General features: G+C 43.3%; 2 protein-coding genes across 3 annotated transcripts; one reads left to right on the top strand and one right to left on the bottom strand.

Annotated features, from left to right (window-relative positions):
- The first annotated feature begins 434 nt into the window (after window positions 1–434).
- On the top strand, window positions 435–18,722 carry LOC144938147 (very-long-chain (3R)-3-hydroxyacyl-CoA dehydratase 1-like). Its single transcript, XM_078865875.1, has 7 exons — window positions 435–630; window positions 6,696–6,813; window positions 9,054–9,072; window positions 11,861–11,949; window positions 13,652–13,773; window positions 14,571–14,749; window positions 16,450–18,722. Exons 1-7 carry the CDS (start codon window positions 473–475, stop codon window positions 16,524–16,526), a joined length of 762 nt encoding a protein of 253 aa, XP_078722001.1. The 5' UTR covers window positions 435–472; the 3' UTR covers window positions 16,527–18,722.
- RBM48 (RNA binding motif protein 48) lies at window positions 18,712–24,598 on the bottom strand. 2 transcript variants are annotated; one of them, XM_078865873.1, is made up of 6 exons: window positions 24,383–24,468; window positions 23,422–24,002; window positions 22,220–22,410; window positions 21,263–21,423; window positions 20,173–20,711; window positions 18,712–19,248 (listed from the first exon to the last, which is right to left on the bottom strand). In XM_078865873.1, exons 2-6 carry the CDS (start codon window positions 23,449–23,451, stop codon window positions 19,168–19,170), a joined length of 1,002 nt encoding a protein of 333 aa, XP_078721999.1. In that variant the 5' UTR covers window positions 23,452–24,002; window positions 24,383–24,468; the 3' UTR covers window positions 18,712–19,167. The 2 variants fall into 2 exon arrangements, with proteins under 2 accessions (XP_078721999.1, XP_078721998.1); XM_078865872.1 differs by lacking the exon at window positions 23,422–24,002 and having other exon boundaries at window positions 24,383–24,598.
- Between the last annotated feature and the right edge of the window lie 45 nt (window positions 24,599–24,643).

Below are 24,643 nucleotides of genomic sequence, written 5' to 3'. Positions count from 1 at the left end.
TCACCATATCACACTGCACCGACCCCAGTTTCAGTGCAAAGCGCAGTTCAATTCATTCACAGCATTCGTGACTGCAGGGATTCATCTTCTTGGTTCTTTCGGTAAAGTCACGTAGAAGGGAAGTAATAAAATTATAAAAATATAACATAATAAAATAATTCTCACGACGTTTCGGCCACAACGCAAGCAGCCGTCATCAGGTGAAGAACATGTCTGTCGATAAGACAGAGTCTCATTCAGAGTCTGCAATTCATTCACAGCACCCTATCTCAATGCAACGACCCCGGTTTCAGTGCAAAGCGCAGTTCAATTCATTCACGGCAACCAATCACAGCCGCCACCGACTCCGTTAGCGGTGCACGCTGATAGGACGCAGAGCAGCGCGTTCGTGACGTGGCCACGCCCCCAGCCCCCCCCCCCCTCTCACCCCCCCAGCCCCCACCTCCGGCATTGTTTCTCTGGAACAAAAAAAATGGCTGCAGAGGTGGAGGGTGCCGAGGCGGCTCAGCCCGCGGCCTCCGCGGAGAAGAAGAAGAAGGCGGCGGCGGCTGCGGCGGCGGGGAGCCGGGGCAAGGCGAGCTTCCTCGCCACGGCCTGGCTCATCCTCTACAACACGGTCATGACCGCCGGGTAAAAGTTGAACCCCCCCCCCTACTCGGCAACTCTTGCCGCACCATCACCACCATCATCAACTCACCACTCCACCACGTTGCCTGTCAGTCACTGGCGCGTGTGGAGAGAGTTGAGTTGCAACAGTGGCACGCGTGCGGCTAAACGTCTTCGTGCTTGGATGCACTCGCTGTGGTTGTTAGTGTTGCGTTTGATGTCGGTAGAGTGTGTTTTTGTTTGTTTTGTTATGTTGGCGGATTGTCCAAGGCCTTGGCTAAGAAATCTCAGATGCTGCATTCGCCTCAAGCGCTGACATTGGTACAGTGTTTAATTTAACGCTTTAACAATTGTAACGTAAGAATCGTCTGCTTGTCGTTGTGATTATTTATGCTTGCGCTGCATTCACAATAATCGATGGTTTACGTTTTATATGTCGCATATAATGGGTTCACGTGGCATGTCCAGCCACTAGAGGCCGCCACATTTAACACATCGTTAAAACTATAATAATTGACACTTGCACGGGATCGCATAATTAATAGAATCGCGAGGATGGCGAAGCTTATCTCACCCCTAGTTGTCATTAGTAACAGGTAAAAGTACAGCCCTGTCATTTCCAACCCAGGTCACTGCTTGCAGAAGGGCCTTCTTCACCAGAGGGAACCAGAGGATCGAACCCTGTATGCCCCAGTGTTGTTGATAACAGTCAATTGTAATAACTCCTCTAAGGATTGACATAGTCTGGATAATATTTTGGTCTACTCTTTCGCGCTGGCCAAGATTAGAGTATCCCACGCTTTACCCCCATCGCAGCTAACCTGCAATAAGTGAAATATTCCACTTTTAAGTGTGCATTAATCGGGCTCTATGTGCCTGTGGTCATAACAATGAATCTTAAGAACCCTTAAGGATTGACTTAATCTGACTCTACGGAGCCCCAGTGATTAAAGTGAACCCAACGAGTTTTACACATAACACTGTGGGTTTTGAGCCACGATAATTATCAGTGAACCTAAATAATCGTACAAGTTATCTTAGCTGGGCTCGTTTGAGCCTCGTGTAAATAATACTGCATGCTAGGAATCCTAACGCTTATTTAGTCTGGCAACTGTGATCCTTGGGGAATAACGCTGATTTAAAAAAACCCAAGGATTGCCTTAAGTCTGGCTGGCTCTATGATACCCGGGTATTGACGACGAAACCTTAGAATATTGGTGACGTTAATCAGCCTCTCTGAGTCACTGTCCCACATAGAGCCCTAAGAGTTTTGAGCGTGCGTTCATTTTATTTATTGCACTGATGCCCCCATGTAACAGGAATCGTAAGGGTGCCTTGGTCTGGCTCTGTGGCCTAGTTTTTATAGATTCCAAAGTACAGTCCTGGATGAAAAAAAATCAAGTACTGTGCTTTAAATAGGTGAATGTGTACATGTTTATCCAAATTATATCTAATGTACAGTAATGTATTTCTAAGTTGTTTTTTTTATTAAAGTGTGCTTCCTGGAAACAGACTGTGGGAGGTACACACAGTGTCCGACGAAAACTAGTACCAGCCAAATACGCCCGGATCCAGATGGTTTCAATTTAATCACAAAGTCCGCTGACCCCTTTGCATGCGGATAAGCACACTGTAGCAGTTGGACTTATTTTTAAAGTTGTGTGATATCGAGTGAAGAAAATTATTTGTGGAACCACGTTGCAGCAAATTTATAAAACATGTCTCCTTTACAAGAGAAACTTTGGACTGAAAGTCAGATGTCTCATTGCTCGCATGAGCCTGTCTGTCCATGTCAGCGGTTTGGAGCCGATGGTGAAAAATGTTGCATTTTCATGACAGGGCTCATCTATCCATCAGACAGCTACTGTTTGTGCGCCATAAGACGTGCTTATTTTTTCACTTCGGCGAGACGATGGGCTGGGTTGAGCCCTCATAACTGAGATTTAAATGTGCACCATCAAGCCTGGTTTAGATTCAACCTTAATTTTAAACCAAGTTAAAGTACTGTCCATCCGCTTACCTACCCAGCCATACAGCTACCGACCTCCTCATCCACCCAGTGAATCGTGGTGTGGAATGAAATCGGAATGGAGAAAGCCCACTCTTTAGACAGGCATAAGTCAAAAGCCTTCTTGTCATACTACCTAATACATGAGACTCCCACCAACGCCATGTGAGTGAGAATCTGTTTCACATGATCAACTGCGCCATCTACTCCCCTTGAGATGCGCGTCATCATGCACAGTATGCAAGCACTCTGTAAATTAATCAGCCCACAGGGAGACAAAAGCAGCTGGGTGTGTGGTTTACTGGCCACATCACCCCACTGTGGCATATATATCAAGCTTAATAGGCGTTTGCTAACATTGCCTGCATCTGGGAAGATAAGTTTTGCTGACAACTGGTACAAGTTGTTTGTGTGGAAGAATCTCGTGAAGTTGTACCACTGGGCAGGGTGCACCACCAGCTGAGATTTGGCAAGCTCCGGAAAAGGTGCTTGAATCTTCTCGTTCCCGGATTGGCGTGAATGCAGACTGGCTCTAACTTACTTCACAGTCAAACATGCCACCCTCCAGTGCTGACTTCAATTCATCACCGTGTGGCTGTCGCAATCGGACAGCCATTGCCAACATGCGCGTTACGTTACAATAACCGTGCATTCTTGCATGGGGTCACAGGCGGCCTAAAAAAAAGTTCAGTTACAGTATATCTTCTGGTTGTACTCCCAGCGTCATGTGATGAGACAAATACGTTGTCATTCAGAACCGTCACAGCAAGAAGTGCATAACCTTGTGATAAAGAACGCCTCCCAGAAAATAATGACAGAGGTGACAGAACTACTTCCAAGTTACCTAATTTAGACCTCTTTTTCCACACTGGGTGTCAAGCTTTTTTATATGCCCTGTTTGTGTTCACCACATAGAAAGTTGACTTTTAACGTTTATTTTAATGAATAAGTCAAATTAAGTGACAGTTTGGAGTAATATTCTTGGTTCTTTCGGTGAAATATAAAACAATAACATTTTATTTGATTGTTTAATATTTTTCTAATTTTATTATTTCCCTTCTACGTGACTTTACCAAAAGAACCAAGAATATGAATCCCTGCAGTCACGAAAGCTTTCAATCAAAAGTTTGGAGTAAAGTTTACTTTTAGTGCAGTTACGTATGTAGAGCTGAGGTCATCAGTTTTCTACACTTGCAAAATCAGTTTAATTAGAGCTAGATTTGAAGCTTTCGTGACTGCAAGGATTCATATTCTTAGGTTTTTTCGGTAAAGTCACGTAGGTAAAACATTAAAATTAATGAAAGTAAAATAAAATAAAAATCACGACGTTTCGGAGGCAACACAAGTCTCCGTCCCCCCCCTCTCCTCCCCCCTCAACTTGCTTTTAAGGGATTACATCTTGAATCATTGCCTCACTTGATGTAGCAAATCTGGCTGTGACGGTCCCACCTGATGACGGAGACTTGTGTTGCCTCCGAAACGTCGTGATTTTTATTTTATTTTACTTTCATTAATTTTATTGTTTTACCTACGTGACTTTACTGAAAAAACCTAAGAATATTAATTAGAGCTGTCAGAAACCTAGATAAAAATGTAGGATCTTATTAGTTTGCAGCACAATAACCTCAATCACTCGCTGATATCATTTTACTAACAATTCCCCAAAATTACAAATAATTTCGCATTATGTTAAAGAAAAGTATATCTGTGCTACATTCATCAGCATACTTTACATTGTACACAGTCTGAGCTGCGTCACAAAGAGAGGTAGGAAGTTTTGTGGGCTCATAATGTCTGCATCAGATCCGTTGGACCAACACAGCCGAGATATAATAGGTTTTAACCCAGGTTTCATTAACTGTTGATCAATCATGCAGAAGTTTATTGTATGGTCTCAGCCGGGTCGCCTTTTACTCAACTCAAAATGTCTCCTTGTTCATCTCATCTCTGTTGTTTTCTCTGAGCCGGTGGTGAAAATTCTACATTCCCATGACTTGGACCAGTATGTTCATATCACTACTATTTTTGACGTCTCAAAATGTGACGCTAATTTAATGAACCCTGAATGGACATTGCGTTGAATGGGTCATTTTCAATCTCATTGTGAGCCAAGCACTCTAACCACATTGCCACCATGCCTGATTTTCAATCTGCAATATTATAAAACTAAAATCTACAATATATTCTTTCATACTCTTTGGTTTTTTCGGTAAAGTCACATAGGTAGATTTTTTCTAATTATGTATATATTTTTCTACCTACGTGCCTTTACCGAAAGAACCAAAGAGTATGGATTCCTGCAGTCACGAAAGCTTCAAATCAATATTCTTTTATGTTTTTATATCTATGGATTTCAAAAATTAGCTTCACTTTACAGCTTATTTTTATAAAAATGATAAATGCAAACAAAAAATGTGTAAACCAAGAAACACATTTCCCCATGTGTACACTGTAGACTAAAAACTGCTCACGTAGAGGTGACTAGATGCACAGCCATATCATTCACATTCCTTCTGATATGACCCACCAAGGTAATTGCTCATACAGCTCCAAAGGTTCATTATCTTTGGCACGTTGGCCCTATGGGTCGTACAATTTGTACAGCGTTCGGGCTGATAATACAGTGTTTGTATTAGAGTGTGTCGGGACTATATTTAGCATGAAGCACATTGCAGAACACTTTCTAATGAGCAGTGCCATTCAAGTCTTGAGCTATACTTCAGTTTCACTTTAAATACGTTCCTAAATTTGGCTTTACACTGTTGATTTTATGGCTTTTAGTTGATGGTCTTCGTAATGGGGAAAGTATTTTTATTTATTTAAGTTTGTAATCCATACCTGTGTATGTGTGCAACCTACTAATACAGAGATATGTGAATTTCGTGACCGTCAGAAATTCATAGGACAATGGCGTGTTTTGGCTATCTTAAGGATATACGTAATGCGCTCTCATGAGAAATGCATGGAATTAACCAAACTCAGAAATTGCAGCGAAGCCCTATGTGCTGCCTCGTGTTGTAATCATAAGTCAACCTGGTCAATGAAAAGTTATCCATACCTGCTTGGTTTCTAAAATAGCTGATTTTGCCCATTATGGAAAAGGCTATGTAGCAAAGTTTACTGCATGGATCAATGGTGTATTGTGCCATTCAGTGTGCCATATTCATTTATCATAAGTAAAAACACTCCATTTACAATATAAAAATACAGGCCTTAACACTCCTGTGCTACATTGTACTTTCATTCTACTATGCTTGTCTTTATAGATGTAAGAAACACAAGTGATAGTGGGTAATTATATATTTTTAAACCAATGGGACTAGTTTTTAATTACATGTTAGTGCTGATGTATTCGTTGTCTTGCTATATGAAACAGGTGTTGAAAAAGCACACTTATTTCATAAATGTTTTTCTGTTGCACAAAACCCGATGTAGTGGGAGCAATGAGAAACACCTTGGATTGCTCGTAAGTTTACGGTGGTGGGGAAGGGACCATTACATTTCCAGCTGTGGAAATATTGGGCTGTGACTAATAATGAGGAGCTAATGCATGATGGAGTGTGTAATGTGTGCAACACGCAAGTAGATTCTGCCTACAGGCTTAGTCTAGCCTTTCCAATCCATTTCAAACCTTATGTTTGATTATATGTAGAACTATCATTGGGAAAAAATGCAAGTACATATTTACATGTAAAGCTAATTTGTGAAACAACTGCTGGATGAGGAGCTCCCCACACCATGCAGGCCACGGATGTTATTTGAGCATACTTTACCATGCTGGTCAGTGTGGATTACTGCTGTTGGGGTGGTGGAAGCCTCATTATATAAGTACAATAATGCAGTGCTTAGGTCCTGCTTAGCTTGTAAGATCAGATGAGATTGCGTGCATTCGGGGTGATTTGTCATACACACAATTAATTGTATATCAATAGTAAAATAAATTGTGGCATTTTAATTGCATTCATGTATGTAATATGTAATTAAGGGGCCTCTGTTACCCTAATGTTGATAAATCCTGAACCGAGGCACTGTGTGGGTGCCTGCAAAATAATGGTTTTGTCTCTGGTTTCTTCACACTCAGGTGGCTGGTGTTGGCTGTGTCCATGGCTCGTTATGGGCTGGCCAAGGGCTCAAACAGGGGGCTCTATCGCTCAATAGAGAAGACCCTAAAAATCTTCCAAACGGGCGCTCTCTTGGAGGTAATTATGATCATGGTATCATCGTGCCATCATCATCATCGTCGCGTTCACAATTAGCAACATCGTAATAGTATAATTATCTTGAATATAAATATAATCATCACTGTGATCGTAATCACCATCATTACAATTTTAACTTACATGATTATCACCTACGACCGCTGTCATCATGGCTATGGCCCATCATCATTATCCCCTCAAATCTTTTTCATCATCCCAGAAATCACTGTTTGCCATGATCATTATAATTGGCCATCCTAAATGATCATTAATCATCATCATTATCAAGTCCATGATTTTGTGTCACGTTGCAGGAGTTTCAAAAGTGAATGAGTATCAATCATAATTTAATTAGATCTGAATTAGGTAAATATTTATGTAAAACTGAGAAATTACTTTGGTTTCTGCTGTATCCTTTTTAATGTTACAAGATAAAATCTCATAGTGCAATGATTACTGTGATATCAGTTTCTCATAGCTGTGTAGTTGTATTTCACAATTGTATTGTACTTTATGAGATCTCTTTTACCAGTGGCAAAATATAATGGTAGGTTTTTACCCTTTTAACTGGTACAAAACTGACACCTTTATTCAAGGCATCATGTTTGCAATGACCACAACACAAGTAGTCAATAAAGCAAACAAAAAGAAGCAACTCTGATAAGGATAATAATATGCACTGTCCTTGAAGTTGATTGGCCCACACCCGAGACGGCTTTCTTTAGAGCCTAGTCCCCATTGGTGTAGGGCCAGATGACACCAGAAGGCCCTACACCAATGGGGACTAGGCTCTAAAGAAAGCCGTCTCGGGTGTGGGCCAATCAACTTCAAGGACAGTGCATATTATTATCCTTATCAGAGTTGCTTCTTTTTGTTTGCTTTATTGACTACTTGTATTGTGGTCATTGCAAACATGATGCCTTGAATAAAGGTGTCAGTTTTGTACCAGTTAAAAGGGTAAAAACCTACCATTGTATTGTACTTGTTTTTGTGCTTTGCTGTGCTCATGTACAAATAAAGATACTTATAAGTTCTTCACCTGCAGTTCACTCAGCTTCATCGGTTACAATTTTAAATCTATAATTTGTATTGTTGTATCCTTTATTTATCCAATAGATTAAATAAACCCATTTAGACACAATGCAACTTTCCAGCAACATTTTATCATTTTACTCTGAATATAAATAAGCCTATTTATAATACTGTGTATTATTATTGAAGGGGTTATCTGCTGCTCAATAACTAATATTAGTGTAATTATTAATATGCCTGGTTAAACACTGATTATCATAAAAAATTCTACGAATTTAATTTTCATCAGGGCCCCAATGCAAAGGCAAGCTGGGATAGCACACATGCTGTCAGTTACAATGAAACGTGCTTAACCCTTTCCCATTCCGACAAGTTGGAGGGTGGGTCCCGTTCATCCACGTCATTGGAATGGGGAAGGGTTAAATAATTAAGTGAACTGTGAAAATTACGATATAATAACCAACATCAGTTACTCCAGAAAAATATTACGCGGCCCTAAATGTATGGATATGAGTGATTTATCACAACTTTATTGAGTACATTATTTCGTAAATATTTTGTCAGGAAATAGGATATTTGAGAAAAATAAAATTACCAACTATTATCACAATGTGATGATATTTTGCAAAACAAACAATACACTTATCACGGATCTTGTATCGTACGATATATCATAGTATCGCCATATCGTGCCAACGATAGAAATGACCAAAGCCGTACATTTTATGTTAAAGACCGATATTTGTTATCATGGCCGATATTCAAATTCAATTGTAACTAAACTTCCGCAAAGCATTTTGTAGAGGGAGGCAATTTAATTTAAAGGAGAAACCCATGTGTACTTAAGTTTGTTTTGTAATTTCCTACTATATAAAATGCTGTTTTAATATATCCGTATAACAGACAGGGGATACACCATGTGAAAACATCTGTAATAGCCTACACAGACAAACCTTATTAACTGTATATGTGGCAGTGCCGTTTGCGAGCACCTGGTAAGGCCTGAAGCTTGTGATATAGCTGAGGACACTACGCCTGCCAGTATTCATCTCTTCAATAATGATATTCACACACTGAACACTGGTACACATTTAAGGCCGAGTAGACCTGAATTTCTATCTTATTATATTATAGATATCTAGCAATATTCGAACTGTACTTGTCAATTGTTCTTCATAAACAAACCCACTTTGTTTTTTTTTTCACAGGTGGTTCACTGTGCCACTGGTAAGTCTGTAGTCATCTACCTATTCATGTGTGCATTTGTAGAGTGGTGCATTGTTTAGAGTTATCTTCCAACTACAATCCACAATTCCCTTGTGTGTACCTTGCTTGCATTAATAGGTCCTCACAAACAACAGTTGCCTCTATGGTCTGTACGATTAAATAGGGAACTTCTTCGTGTATGTGTGCACAGAATGGGTGATTCAATCATAACGTGCTTTGGAAAGTATCTTTATACAGCACGTTCTTCTTCACCGGTTCAGTATAAGATGTTGCCAATTGTTGTGACATTTAAGTAACTGCCTATGAAGGTCTGTGACATCTTCTTTAAGGGAAATTTTCAGATATGATGCCTGGTGACTCTAGGTCTCCAGGAGTTAAGGAAGAACCAGGGTTTCGTCACCTCGTGATGTGACTCCGATAACACAATTTGGATATATTAGGTTATAAACAGCTAGAGTGGGGTTGGCACACTACACTCTGAACCTGGCAACACAAGTTTGATTCCTGGCTGGGCGAATGATATCTTAATTGATCCAGGGCTTCATTCACCGTTCCATATTTTTACCAGCATGAAGAAGTATGCTCAATTACCCCTCAAACAGGCATGGTGTGGTGAGGCCTTATCAAGGAGTGGATTGACAAAAAGCTGTACATTATGATAGCTTCAGCATACATATCCTAAAAAGACCCTTAAATTAAATTTGTATTCCCATTATTGATGGTTTATTGTGATATCGGCATTTATTAAAATTATACAGCCACAGCATTTCAAGAAAGCATAATTTTTTTTCATAATTTTAAGAAATGCAAACCAGATGGCACTCCCAGCAAAGTGCTCAATTCACAGTCACAAAGTTAGCAAGTTCATATCCTGTTTGAGGGTTGACTCAAGCTATCATATTTCCCAGGGGACATTAAATTTAGCACTCGTGTCTGGGATGTCCACAGTTGTCATCTTAAGTGTGTTCACTGTCCCCTTGCCAAGAACATGTGGCATTTCCAGCACTGGCTTTTGTGACTGCCATTGAAAAGCGGACCACCTATCCAATTAAAGTAATTCGATGAGTGACTTACATTTAACAAGGGATGTTCTTCTGCTAGTTTGTAGTCATATGATATTTACAGTGAGGCAGTACTGTTACTGGTAGGAACGAAGTGGACCAGACCACCAATAGATTATATCGTCCGTCCGTCCGTCCGTGTATCAACATCGCCCCCTACTGCAAACACTTGGCAGGACCCTACAAAAACCTTTTGACTCAGTGGGGCTTTCCTGGCTTAACAAGTGTAATAATACATTATGTTTATATTCTTTGGTTATTCGTTCCTACCAGCCCACCCCGCAGGGTCCTGTTATCCGCAACAATTAAAAAGGACGTGCCTAAAATCCCGCTACCCCTTGTTCATCCATAACCTAAAAATTACAGTCTAGCCATAATGAAAATGCTGACTGCAAGTGCGACTATTTCTGTAGCAGCCGCGAGCTATCCCTCTGCCCTGTGCCTTGTCTCCCCCTCACATAATCTAGGCGTGGTTTACGGAGGCTTGTGTGGTTAGAGCTGCGGCTAGAGCAGTGTTCTTCACTAACTTTCAGAGAGGTGGCCACTTTCGCAGATAATACATCGTCAGTGCGAGGGCCACCACATATTTGACACCATTGGGTTTGACAGCATGATGGGGTGTTTTCACATTTGTGTATAGTGGGGGGCCACACGTCAGGGCCAGCACTAAAGGCCAGTGGCTTGTGGGCCTTGCAATGAAAAACATTGGGCTAGAGCATTAGACTAGCAAACACAACGTTTGCAGGTTCAAATCCAAGTTGGTGAGCCAATCATAAGCATCTCTCTGAGATTTATAAAATGAGTACCACTTTGTTGGAAATAAAAAGTGGGTCCCTATGGTAAGACTGGCTTCCCATAGTAAACATTTAGAATTTTAAACACTGGGCCAAGGCTGCTAAGGAATATGAACCAACTCTAATGCTTATAGGAGTATGAAGACACTTACATGAAAAAATATATAGATATAATTTATAACGGTGTAGCCCTTGCAATGCATTGCCCACGTCACTGCTGGTCGAAGGGCCTCCAAGGAGGTCCAGACATCGTGAAAGAAGTCGGAGTTATTACACTTTACCCCACCACACGCAACCTGCCGATCAGCTAATTGTTGTATACCATTTTATATTACTGGGTGGACAGAGTAGGGGGAATTAAAGAAACTTGCCCATAGTTTAAACTGTTGTGCCGGGAGATCAAATTGAATTGCAGCATCCATATTTACATAAATATACTTTGTGTGTTTATATATGGACAATCAATGATACTATTGCCATTATTTGAACATTAAATTGAGACATTTTCATCTGGAACACTCACAGTGAGCAATGTAACAGTGTATAATCACATTTTATAAGCGAATACTGGTGGAAGTTTACACTACTGATGAAGCCACTTTAATAATCCTCCCTTGCTGAACTTTAATTGGTGCTTTGTTTATGCCCAGACAATATTGTCACACAAGACACAAACCTAAAAGTCATTGTATGTCAAACAACTTAGCTATAATATGCCACGTTAAATTAACACCACGTTTAAGATCAGCTTGCACTGTGGCACAGAGATTATGTTTTAATAACTTGCACCCGAAATGCACATTCAAACCAATGGTCTTGATCTTGCTGGCTTTGTGCTCTAACATGTCCAACACGAGCCTGCTGATCTGCCCGTCCAGAATTTAATTTTAAACACCAAGGCCAGTGAGCATGCTTGTGTTGCTCTTCCCGCAGGGATTGTGCCGTCTTCAGCTGTGCTCACCGCGTTTCAGGTGTCGTCTCGAGTTTTCTTGGTGTGGGCTGTCACAGACAGCGTGAAGCCAGTAAGACCACACATTATCACCATCTTCACGATCCATCCTAGCCACCGTCACGAAATGTACACGTTTTGCGCAATAAAAATTTGAAGTCGCTGGGTGGCTCAGACCATGTCCAAGCACCACAACAATCGCCATTGCCACTAAGTGGTGGTAATGTCACCACAGCGCTTGTGCCAGACAATGTGCACGTTAAGCCCAAGTGAAGTGTTGAACGCCCGTTGGCGGGAGGTTACAGGTCAGACCCAGGTGCTATGGGTTGACTGAATGAGATGACTGGCCGATGCACCACCTGTGCCCTACTGTGCCAACTTGCTGCGTTTTAACCACCTGGCACTCTGCTCATTGTTGTGAGCATCGTTCGTCTGCCCTCCATTGTTGCTGAAGGGTGACTGCTTCCAACTGCCCAGTAACATCCTTCACGAGCCTCCTCCCCAGAGGCCAATCTTGACACTGCTGTTATCAGTCATCGGCAAGTCCACTCAGCTCCACGTCCAATCACGGGCAACGCAAGACCCTCCAATGATTAAACTTGATTCTCAAGTGGAATGAGTTGTATTTATTCCAAGAAAAAAATTCATGTTTGTTCCACTTTGGCTTATTCCAGCTGTGCAAATTAAATTTTTCGGCTTGATTGGCATAAGACAAACACTATTGGCAGGGAATCTAAAACGAGTGCTTGTGTGGATAAAGATGCTTTTGGGATGGATTTATGAAATAGTTATGTGATGTTCTCTTTTGGCGTTTTTCTTTTAACTCAAGTTGGCACCTCGTAGTTAGCTTCCCAAGTGAAATGTCTTCATTAACTTATTGCCGATTGGAATATAATTATGTAAAGGAGTTCCAGCCTGGGTGTGAGTCTTGAAGGTTGTCTTCATTATGTCTTTCACACAATACATCGCACATCAGGGAATTACCTCGTTCATGAGCCACCCTTAACCCCTTTATATCGCTCAAATGATCTGTCACTCATCAATAATCAGTCATCAATTAAGATGTGGTTGTCCTTCTCATAGACAATTAATGTTGACGGCTTCTCATGTTTGCATCCTCGAAGGAATCATGGACTGAGTCAACGCTATACTGAGATTTGAACGCCACAACCTTAAGACTTTGAGTGGACTGTATGCAACAGCACCATCCAGCCAAACAGCCTCGGTACAAAGCAAGCAGTTAATTAAGATAAACATGTTCATATGATGAATAATTTGAAATTGCAATATCGCATTTTATTGCAATGTTATAAAACGGTTAACTTGGTGCATTTTGATCAAATAACTTCGCTTCCATGGCTGTCATTACATTAAATAACCAAACCAATGTTTCTGGGTCCCACAACCTTCCATTGGCCATTTTCACTCAAACGAGACCATACTTCAGATTTCGGTTACTTGGGTAATTGGATAGGAATAAAAGCTTGTGCACGAAATGAATAAATGCGTTTTATATTAGCACGTGTTTGTATGAACGTATATCAATTTTTTTTTTTATATTTGGAATAATATGGGTACATTATTATGCTGTGGAATGTCTGATGCATTGCATATTCTGAACTGTATGAATATAAGACATATGCGCGCACAAACCAAAGTCAAAATGTCTACGTTTTTGAATAAGAAATGGGGTGGAGTTCAGAGCTATTGATTGAAACTCCACATTCTCATGGTGGATGCCGTTTGAACATGTACACAAATGATGTGTTTTTCAGGTTCAGAATGAATATAGTGTCCTGATTTACCTGAGTGCCTGGACTCTGACGGAGATCGTCCGCTACTCATTCTACACCTTCAGTCTTCTCAAGTACCTCCCTCGTGCCATCAAATGGGCCCGGTGAGCCACATGTCACTATCAATTAAGTTACCTCTTTGCCCAAGAGCTCGAGGGGACTCGGACGGTGTGCTGGAAAATCACGTGGCTCCGACTTTTCGGCTGGAAGCGTGGCGCAGTTGTACCACTTGTGCCTCACATCAAGAAGGTCCTGGGTTCTATTCCCTACTCGAGCACCATTCTGCGTGTAGTTTGTACATCCCCCCCCCCCTGTTCTGCACGGGTTTCTTCCAGGTTCTCCCGGTTTCTTTCCACAGCAAAAAAAACACATTGTAACTAGTATTGCCCAAACACCTCTGCAAATTACTCAACTGGGAATACAAATAGTAACATCGTCTCCTACTACAATAATGTGGCAGTACCATCCTGAAAAGGTGTCTAAAGGACTGGGTGAGGCTTTCCTGTTAAACAAGTGAAATAAATAAATGTTACTTTCAGCTTCAAACTTATGTTGGGATAGCCTTGGGAAGCACAACATAGGTTGGGTGGTCTGCGGAATATGACTCGATTATTTTCTGAGTTGCATCTGATTTGGACGTATATATTCATACAGGTAGGAACAACAGTTCCACACTGCCCACCAGGGATGATTTGTCTGTCTGGCGTGCATAGCGCTTCGGGTGGGCTCAGCACCACGTGACGTGCCGCCCCACGCAGATTGCGCCACGTGACACGGATCGCACGAATGCGCTGTCCAACCAAGTTCCTACCTGCCAACTCCGAAAGAACGTGTTTGAGGCAACCGTGCTAATCGGAGCGACGGGCTTGGCGGGCATTTTGCTGTGACGTTGCCCATTTAGGTACACGCTGTTCATCGTGCTGTACCCACTGGGCGTGACGGGCGAGCTGCTCACCATCTACCATGCGCTGCCCCACGTCTACCGCTCCAAGCTCTTCGCGTACCCACTCCCCAACGCCCTCAATATCTCCTTCGACTACTACTACTTCCTCATCATCGTCATGATCTCCTACATGCCAAGTGAGTGCTCAAGGCCTTTTGTCATTTTAATAAAAATCATGAGGAAATAATGACATTGTACTGCATTTTCCCAGGAACGCCTCATCGTTGGACCATAACACTGGTGGCGAGATGTTAATTACCTCGACTGGTATACAGGAGGTGGTGGGTTCGATCCCAACCCTGATGCCTATATATTTGGAGTTTGCTTGTTCTCCCTGTGGTCGCATGGATTTTTCTCGAGGTCCTCCAGTTTTTCTCTCCACATTTAGAATAATTTGTTTAGAGTAATTTGGCTGCTATACATTTGTACATGATAAGCCACTTCGTTGAGCTATTATTTATTGCCAGGTTGCTTCTGAAAAAGAGCGATGAAGCTCAGTAGGCCTTACTTGGTAAGATAAAAATAGTGAAATAGTTTTAAATTTAAGATTCGATACAAAATATTGCCAGATGATAAATGTATTATCAGTGATTGGGCTGAAACTACAAAAATGCTTGAATCTGTATTAATTACATGTTGTGTAACCTTAGATTTCATTGTTTCTGGCTTACTGCTGCGACACAGCCTTTGATCTCTTCTAGTTTCCTAGCCACCTCACTAGACTCTTCTTTTGAGGTGATAATAATGTTGCCCTTTGTGTATCCAGCAGAGCCTAGCTGAGTAGCGATACTCTTCTCAGCAGGCTCTTGCATGGAGATGCTTGGTCCCTTTATTTTCAATGTGTTTTTGAAAATGAGAGCAAGTTGGAGAACCGTGTGAAAGCCCATGAATATTACGCTCGTTTATCTAGGAATGCCTCGCTGAGCCTCGTGAACATTTTTTTTTAGGGTCCTGTGAACGGTAGGGGGCTGTAATTGCTTTGTAATTTCCAATTTAGAAATTTGCGGGTAATTTTTCAAATTTGACAAAGATATATGTTGAACTTCTTTCGCACCGGACGTAACCATCTGTGCTAATTGGAGGTGCGGCGGGAAGGACTAAACACAAAATCAGTTCTAAATAAATGGGTTTTCAATCCAGATTTACAAGTGCATAGCTTCAGTGGCTTCCTAATATCGGCCGCAGAAACGCATCTGAAAGCACGCGATGCGGTTACCATTTTTGTTCGATGGCTAGCCAAAAAAATTACCAAGACGCCAATACACAATGGCCTGCTCTTGCGAATGAGGTCGCAGGATCTTTGTCGTTGACTGTGAAGCAGATGGCTTATTTTTACCGTGAATCCACCTGCAGTACCAATCAGGCCGGTTGCTGGAGTATAACCATGAGCCTCTGCAACAGGCAGTGAATGCACAAACACAAGGTGCTGTCGCTTTGAAGGCATCGCACTCAAAACAGTCCTCGGCAATAGGTTCGAAGCCCACTTGCTTCAATGCTTTCTCCTCGATACTCTGCAAAGTAGTAGATTAGGAGTTTCAACGCCGCATGTATGGCTCTCCATTGTGCTTTCGGGTTTTACCACATGTTTTTCGGCATGATGTCCGACATTTCATTCGACGAGTTCCCGAAGAAGCTCCCAGCACATGAAGCGACGTGGCAGATATAATGCTTGAACAATGCGCAGTAAGACCCAAAAACACATCGGAGGGCAGTGCATGTTTACGAAACCTACATGAGCCAATCCCACATAAAATCTGCGGCATATGTCGCTACAATGTCTAGCTGTTGACGATTACATTGTCTTTCCTTTGGTCCCTTTCCCTTGCCCTTTCACCAGTCTTCCCACAGCTCTACTTCCATATGATGTCCCAACGCAAGAAAGTTCTTGGAGAGCCGAAAGCCAAAGAATCGTAACGGGCCACAACCTGTACACCAGCCATCACGGAACATCAGGGACAAGGCTTTCAAAGGAAGATGCAACCCAAAACACAAATGGGCAGTATTTGTCATCATTACTAAAATACAAATCAACCACGATGCGACAGTTACAATCTGCTTCTTTAAATCAAAAACTGTCGTTTCACCTCCCAAATCCCTCCCGTTTACGAGACAAAGCGCTGCCAATACGGTTTATAAACGAATGTGAAGAGACTCTCACAATGAACTGCAGCACGTTGGGATGCGAAAGAAGGGTTGAAGCTGCTGCTGCTGCCTCGTGAACGGCGGTGGAGACTCGAGTGCCTTGATTGTCGCCACGGCTGTGGGTTTTGTGTTGCGGTTGCTAGAATGCATCACTTGTGCAGCTGCATAGTGCAGTAATAGACAGATTGTGTGAGCAGGACAGGAGGGTGTTGTCCCCAATATCACACTTGTGATTTTCACCCACGCACACACAAGTCATGTGACGTGTCTTACAGCCATGCCCTGGTGACATCAGTAGAGGGCGCTGTAGCGAATGCCCCTTTCACATTCACGTTCCTCTGCACTTACTAAAACTTTAAACTCGTGTCAGGCGTCGCAGAATATAGACAGTGTGTGCATAATGTCTATTTTGGATTGCTTCTTCATAACATTGGAATAGTTTGTCTTCCTCACTGCGTGGAAGACCATTTGATTTTTAGAATCCACTGGAATTTTGTTTAATCTTGTTATAACCATTTGAGGTTGGCATCACTTGAAATTAATCATCAGGATAGCCATTGTAACCTTTAGCTGGTTATATTTGTTTTTTTTCTTTTTTGCAGGCACAGTAATTTATCATTTGGCTTTTGATGTCAGAGTGTATAGCATCTATTTAAAAGCATTGGGCTTTGGTTTTTTCCATTTTAAATGAGTAGGCAGCTGTCGACGTCAAGTCAATTTGGCTTGGCATCTACTGCACTAAATGCATAAAACACTGATTGCAAAGTAAAAATACTAATGTTTTTTTTTTAATATTGGTATGCACCCATCCTAAAATGTGAAATGGGGTGGTGCTCATCTTCGTTGACAGTGGTGGAATTCCACATTCCTATGACGGAGACCAGTCTCTTTCCCATGACCTCTTGCCAGCGAGCCTTTGCCACCTATACTTTCTTTAGCTGGCAAAATTGCCGTGCTGGTCACAGCCAAATGGTGGCTGTGTTGGCTGGTCGGTTGAGAGGGCAGGTGCAAGACGACCATCATGGTAGTCTTGATGTCCAGTTTTTTTTATTGGTCCTCCATGGACTGGTGACTACCATCCTCTCCCCTCTCTCATCGCTATTGCCCTCCACGAGCTCTCTGCTCCAGCAAAGCTTTCTGTTGAATCCCTCAATCTTCGCTCCGTGGGAGGTTGCTCATTCTTCTCTACTGCACCCATAGGCTGGGACTCTTTTTCTACCGCACCGTCCGTGCTGTCAACTCCCGTTCCTGTTCCAGTCCAAAGACGATTTTTCCAACCTGCCTTCTCAAAATATGTTCAGTGTTTCTCTACAGCATCTTGAGATGCAATTACATTTCAAGTCATTTAAATTTGTATCATGTCTGCACCTAATCTGCATGGTCATTGACATTTTGAATACGCATATTTACCGTCCATATCAAGAACAGATATCCATACATTGCCAATTGAGGGCAATTCTGTTTTATGTATGATCTAATACAAATTGGGTTTAAATCTGAATGGGAAATGATACAATTTTCACCCCTATGTATGTAAAATATTTTGGTTTAACCCATATCAGAGTTTGATGAAACACTTATACTTTTTACCCTCATTAACAAAGGTTAAAAAGCTGCTAAATCACCCAGAACACAGCATATGAATCTCCTTAGAACTATTTTTTAAGTTGCATCTTCAGTCTGTGAATGCATTTGTCTTGTGTGTTAAAGAGCAAGTAATCAAGTCACATAAATCATCTGACCCAAACAGTGTACAAAAGAGCTAAGTGAAAAATACAAAGCACAAGCCAATTGAAACTGACACAAAACATTACCAAGGCTAAATGTTACACAACTTGGGAAAACTTTGCACTCACATGCTTAAAGTTAGTGAAGTGTTCACATGCTACTTGCTGCCCTTAATCATGTTTACACAGATACAAGCTTACTAAATTATACACTTTTCGACAATGCTTTAGCAGTAGGGCTTTATTGATGATTTTAAAGTGTGGTCGGTTAAGGGTTTAATTGTGGCAACGCAATAGTAGAGTACTCGTGAAGTTGGTAATAATACTATTGTGGAAATGTATGCCCCAAGAGATGTTGGTGAATGTTCTAATTCATCCGATTGTTGGTGAAACACATGCCGATGTTTGTGTTGTCAACAATTACAAGCTTAGCAAAGGCAATGTGTTGCAGCTGTGTAATCAACATGTGAAACTGGCCCATAGATTTTTAAAGCTGGTGGTGTTATTGGCCTGTTGTGCATACACTGGATTGGTTACCATATGGGCTTTTCCCCACAACACAATGGACTCTTAAACACAAAGGATACAAATAAACGAATGAAACAATTGCTCAAAAGTGTTCGGGTTTTTTCTTCCATATACACAGCTGGCAATATACAGCTGGCAACATGTAAGAACATTTAATATCATATTCTTCTGCGGGCTTTTGCTTGCGTTATGGGCCCTTGATGTGCAGAAGAGACATTCGACGGTGCAGCATCTGTAACCTGAAAAAACAAACGTACCATGTAAAATGAAGAGATGCATACAATACACTATATAGTTGCCAAACTATCCCGTCTTTAAAGTGTCAAAGAGTCTCTGCTCAACTCCACAATGGGGTATTGCTCATCTCTGTTGATGGCCCTGAACCAGCCCGTGGAAATACCACATTCCGCTGGGGCCATTCCCTCAACGGGACAACCTCTTGACTTCAACTCGTTTTCGACTTGGGGAAGAGCGGCAGCCTGAATTGATCCTTGTATGGGAAGGGATACAGAGAAGCTATATTTTATTAAAACCCAGAAATTCAATGGTACTGGCTCAGTGCATTAACAGGAACATTGATGATCTCCCTGAGAAATTCCAGCCACCTCTATAAGATGCTACCATTTCGGGTTTTAATTGTGTTCACGCTTACGGTGACTTTCAGACCGTATTCCATTCTCTTCTTCTCCCCCCTCCTCTTTTCCGAACATAGATGGACTCGTCCATCTGACCAACTGCCAAATCGCTGTCCGTGGTTCTGACGTTAAGAAAAAAAATGCCACTTTTTAAAAAAATTATTGCTGTGGATTTCGCACCTGATGATGATTGCTTGTGTTGCAGTCGAAACGTCGTGAGAATTTTATTGTTTTATATTTTTATTATTTTATTATTTCCCTTCTACGTGACTTTACCGAAAGAACAAAGAATAAGATGCTACTCCTTTAAGTGGTGGTCACGTTGATGACATTACTGATCACATTATTGTTAATAACACTTATAGTAATATGATGAACGTGAATGCTATTAATGATACTGTTACTGTGATTGAGCATGATGATAATGTTGATTTCAATGATTATTTCATGGCCCTGTTGATGCTGGTGACATGCTGTCGCTACGTGATACTTTGCTCGTGCCACGATGGTCGTCGGTAAGTGACCTACCTGTCGTATGCGATCCCGTATAAGTTCGGCCGAGGCATTGAGCGAAGCATCTCCCAGGTCCACGTCCTTGGGGATCTCCGGAGGCAGCATCGGCCCAAGCATCGGCCCAACCAGCGGCTCATTCACATCCTGATGAGACGTCCGTCCACCCATACCTCCCTCCAACCTCAGCTGATTCCGAGCCTCCAGCAGCGCTGATCGTGGCACAAACCGCGCCACTGCCTCATTCTTCCGCCGCGAGACTTCGTGGTTCAAGGGACCCCTGGATTCTGTATGTCCTGCAAGCGTTGCTCGTTGCCGAGAATCGGAGTGCTCCCTGGATTCTCGGTACCCCTCCGTGTCTTCACTCCGGCGCCATGAGGGCGGCGGAAGGTGCTGAGGGGGCGGTGGGATCATGGGGAAAGAATAAGTTGGAAATGATGGTTCCTGGTCCCCGCTTGCTTGCTCATCTTCATTGTGTGGTTCTCTCCGTCCGCGTTTAGGCTCGTGGTGAGGAGGGGAACGGCTCGTGGGTTTACCAGTGTCACCGTGTTTGTCGTCTGCAAAGACCATGCGTGTGGTTAGTATCACTGATTATAACAGCATCTGCATGGCACCAAGCAAAGGATATAGACAAATTAAATATAATGAGGGACAGTGCTTATGTCGATTTGCTGCTTTAAGCCAGTGGTGGAAATTCCTTGTTCTTATGGCAAAGGCCAGTCTATCCACAAGAAAGCACTGTTGGCCTTCCCACAAAGTGGTGCTCATTTTGTTGTCTGGGGGGGGGGGGATAATGGGTTAACAGTGCCAAGTATAATTTGTAAACAAACATAGAATGTTTTCAATGTTGCTCTTACCAATGTATGTCTCATGGATGAAAAAGAGTGCAAAGATGGACTTTATATGCATGAATAGGCATGCATGCATATAAAATAGCTTGGTAGATTTGTACATCGCCTTTATTTAAACCTGATTAGTCTAATAAGACGACACCAGTTGCAATCAAATATCCACACTACGAACTACCTACAAATAACACAAAGGTAAACTCCCCTTTCCACCCTGCAGATAACCAGATTCTCAGAAGTCCCACGGCAAATCGCTGCACCTGGCAAGACGGGGCCGGGCATGCGTGCAATTCGCTCGACGTAACGCCGTCTCGCCTGCAGCTTGCTCCGTGCCTCCTCCACGCTCTCAAACTCGGGAGCGTAGCACACGTGCAGCACTCCTCCAAAGAAGCTCCTCTCGTCCAGCCGCCTCTTGGCCACCCTGTAACAGCGAGGCAGAACCAGTGGACACAGCAAAGCCTCCATCATCACGGATGTCCTCAACTCAGTGTTACTTTCTTCTGCTCGGTGCATCAGTGGTTGCAAAGCCAACATGCAACCTTCAAGGCCCACTCTTTTAGTATTGCCACCAATACTAATGCTCTTGGTAGCATATCTTTTGGTGTCAACTTCAGTGTCTTGCTCAATGACCTGCCCTCCCCTCTATGCTGATCGTGTGCCACCCACCACAACTTCCTTTTACGAACTATACAGTAAAAGCTTGGATTGCGAGCATAATTCGTTCCGGAAATGTGTTTGTAATCCAAAGCACTCGTATATCAAAGCACTCGTATATCAGTTGTGATCACGTGACGCTCGGCAGACAAAGCGTATATGTATTACTCGTATTGCAAGACCTCGCTCGTTTATAAAATTTATATTTATTTAAAAATGTTGCTCGTCTTGCAAAACACTCACAGACCAAGTTACTCGCAATCCAAGATTTTACTGTATATGCCATGCTTTCTAACTCCATTCTGTTGCTTTACCGTATTCCACGTTACTTTCACTATGTCCTGCCAATGCTGGGATCTTCACTTCCTGAAGAAGACCCCAGAACTTGGGGTAGTGATGTCCAACGCTTCTTTGGGAACCGAAGCTCCCAGCATGTGCAGTGAAACGCAAGCCATTGTTCCGAACAACCCCCAAATAAATCCAAGGAGAGCTAAGACGTCACCATGACTGCGGCCCTGTATACCGCGGGTACTTGCGTGCAAGCGGCGAGGAGGACCTTATACCTGGCGCTGTGCACGTCGCCGTACTTGATGAGGTAGACGTCGGTGAAGGGCTCGGCTGGATACTCGTCCATGGCGTGGTATTCCTGCACGGCGCCGTACAGGGCAAACAGCTGCACCAGCTCCTGTGCAGCCCCCAAGGCTGGGACGCCCTGAACCAGCAGGTAGCGCGACTCCTGCGCGATGGTGTACACCTGCAGGAGGCCACAGTCGTGGGTATCAGACAGAGGTTGCAAACGGGTTTTGATTCCTTACCCGTACCCGGCCGCACCAGGGTCGCAAACGGGTACCCGATACCCGGCTACCCTACCCGATACCCGTACCCGGCCGGGTATCGGGTAGGGTACAGGTATCGGGTACCCGATTGCGACCTCTGGGATGAAGCCATGTTGCAGGCGCGGGTGGGTTGATTCTAGGAACTTGAATTGTGAGAAGAGACAAGACGTTGGGAAATGAGTGACAAACGGTTACTCACCAGTGACTCACGGCCTACCCGTACCTGGCCGTACCAGGGTCGCAAACGGGTACCCGTACCCGGCCGGGTACGGGTAGCCGGGTATCGGGTAGGGTATCGAGTACCCGGTTGCGACCTCTGGTATCAGATAAATCTGGCAAAGCGATGCACTGCAGCAATGATGATATATCACGGCCAATGAAGAGTAACGATTCAGTAGGTGAAATGCAGATACACACCGCCTTAAAATGTATATTTGGGGAAGCGCGAAGTTCTATGGCCCACGGTTTGGTGTTTGTAGCCAGAGTTGCAATCCTTACTGCACCGCAGGCATAAGGAGATGTATATGGATGAGTGGCAGGCAGTGCTGGCTTCAAACATGTGCAATGCGGACCCACTTTTTGAAAGCACCTCACGGTAAAAGTGTTTTGTCTGTTTCGATTGAAAGCTTTCGTGACTGCAGGGATTCATATTCTTGGTTCTTTCGGTGAAGTCACGTAGCAGGGAAAGAATCAAATAATAAAAATTCTCACGACGTTTCGGCCACAACGCAAGCAGCCGTCCCCAGGTGAAGAACAGAGCTGTCGGAAAGACAGCGTCCTAATTACCTGAGGACGGCTGCTTGCGTTGTGGCCGAAACGCCGTGAGAATTCTATTATGTTTTATTGTTATTATTTCCCTTCTACGTGACTTTACCGAAAAAACCAAGACGATGTTTTGTCTGTATTCATGTCTGTTTTGCTTCTTGTACCCCAGTGTCTTCTTCCTCCATGCCGATCATCAGTGCGCACCTCCCCCCTGCATCTCTTCACATCTGTTCCTTTCCGGGACTATCTCTGTATCTTTCTCCGCTTCTATTTGCCTCTCCGTGTCTCTCCGTGTCTGCCTGCGTGTACTGTGCGTGTCTCTATCGTTCCCAGACCAGTAACTGTGTCTTGCCTCTAGCGTCTGCGTCGCTCCTTGGGTCTGTCCAGGGCCCCAGCCCGGACAATTTACTTTTGTCTGCCGAACAACACGCTCTAGAATTCGACGTTTCGCGCCACTTCCTGAAGAATTGCACAACGTGGCTGCGGGGGAGACGTCAAGTGAGGGGTAAATGGCAACAGACGGCGTGAATCTGTAGCTTAAAATCTATCAATTCAATCCACATCGAGGGGTGGTGGGGAAGGAATTGCTGTCCACTCAAGTGCACTAAATCATCTCGTAGTACTGTACAACAATGCTGGGGAGTGAAAGTGTCTCCCGGCTCACTGAGCAATCGATCGGTGGTGGAAATTACACATTACTATGGCGTGCAGCACGCGATATTTGTCTGCTACTGGCGTGTATTTGCTGTACGTGGAGAAAACAGGCAGGGAAATGCTTCAGTACTTTCCTCACATATAAGTCGAAGCCAATATAGCACATTCGAGTGTAAGAATTATTAAAAGGCGACGTGTTTCGCTACTCAAAATGAGCAACGCGGCGGCGTCAGACCATGGAAATTCCGCGTTCATATGGCGGGCGCCAGTACATCCACAGGCCAACCAATGTTACCTTCTCGCAACGTGTTACTGTCGTCACCAATCCCGCGGTTAAATGCGATACCGCTGCTGCGTTGGCAGTGGTCCACAAGCCACAATTAACGACAACAAAACATTCGTGAATAACATCGCGGCCTTAATGCATAACAGGCGACGTTTCGGTCAATGGCCCTTCGCGTTTGTATTTACCTTCACGGCCCTGGGCCGGTTCCCCTCACGGTATTTAGGTCGATTGAAGCAATGGGGCTGCTGCTGGTGATGTTTATGAGGCTCCATAACGTTGACAATGACATTAACAATCGGAAATGTTTAAAACTACCCCGGACACCGAACACGGCGTGGGAGGTGCGCGGTGCGTGCCCACTCGCAAATGGCGGCCATCTTACTCGGGGAAGCGAAGCGAGGCGGGGGAGGAATCGTGATGACGTCACTCACGAGCGGTCATCTTCC

Source organism: Lampetra fluviatilis, chromosome 21, assembly GCF_964198595.1.
Source record: "Lampetra fluviatilis chromosome 21, kcLamFluv1.1, whole genome shotgun sequence".
NCBI lineage: Eukaryota > Metazoa > Chordata > Hyperoartia > Petromyzontiformes > Petromyzontidae > Lampetra > Lampetra fluviatilis.
Note: the sequence above shows the minus strand (reverse complement) of the source record. Positions and strands in the feature narration are given on the sequence as shown.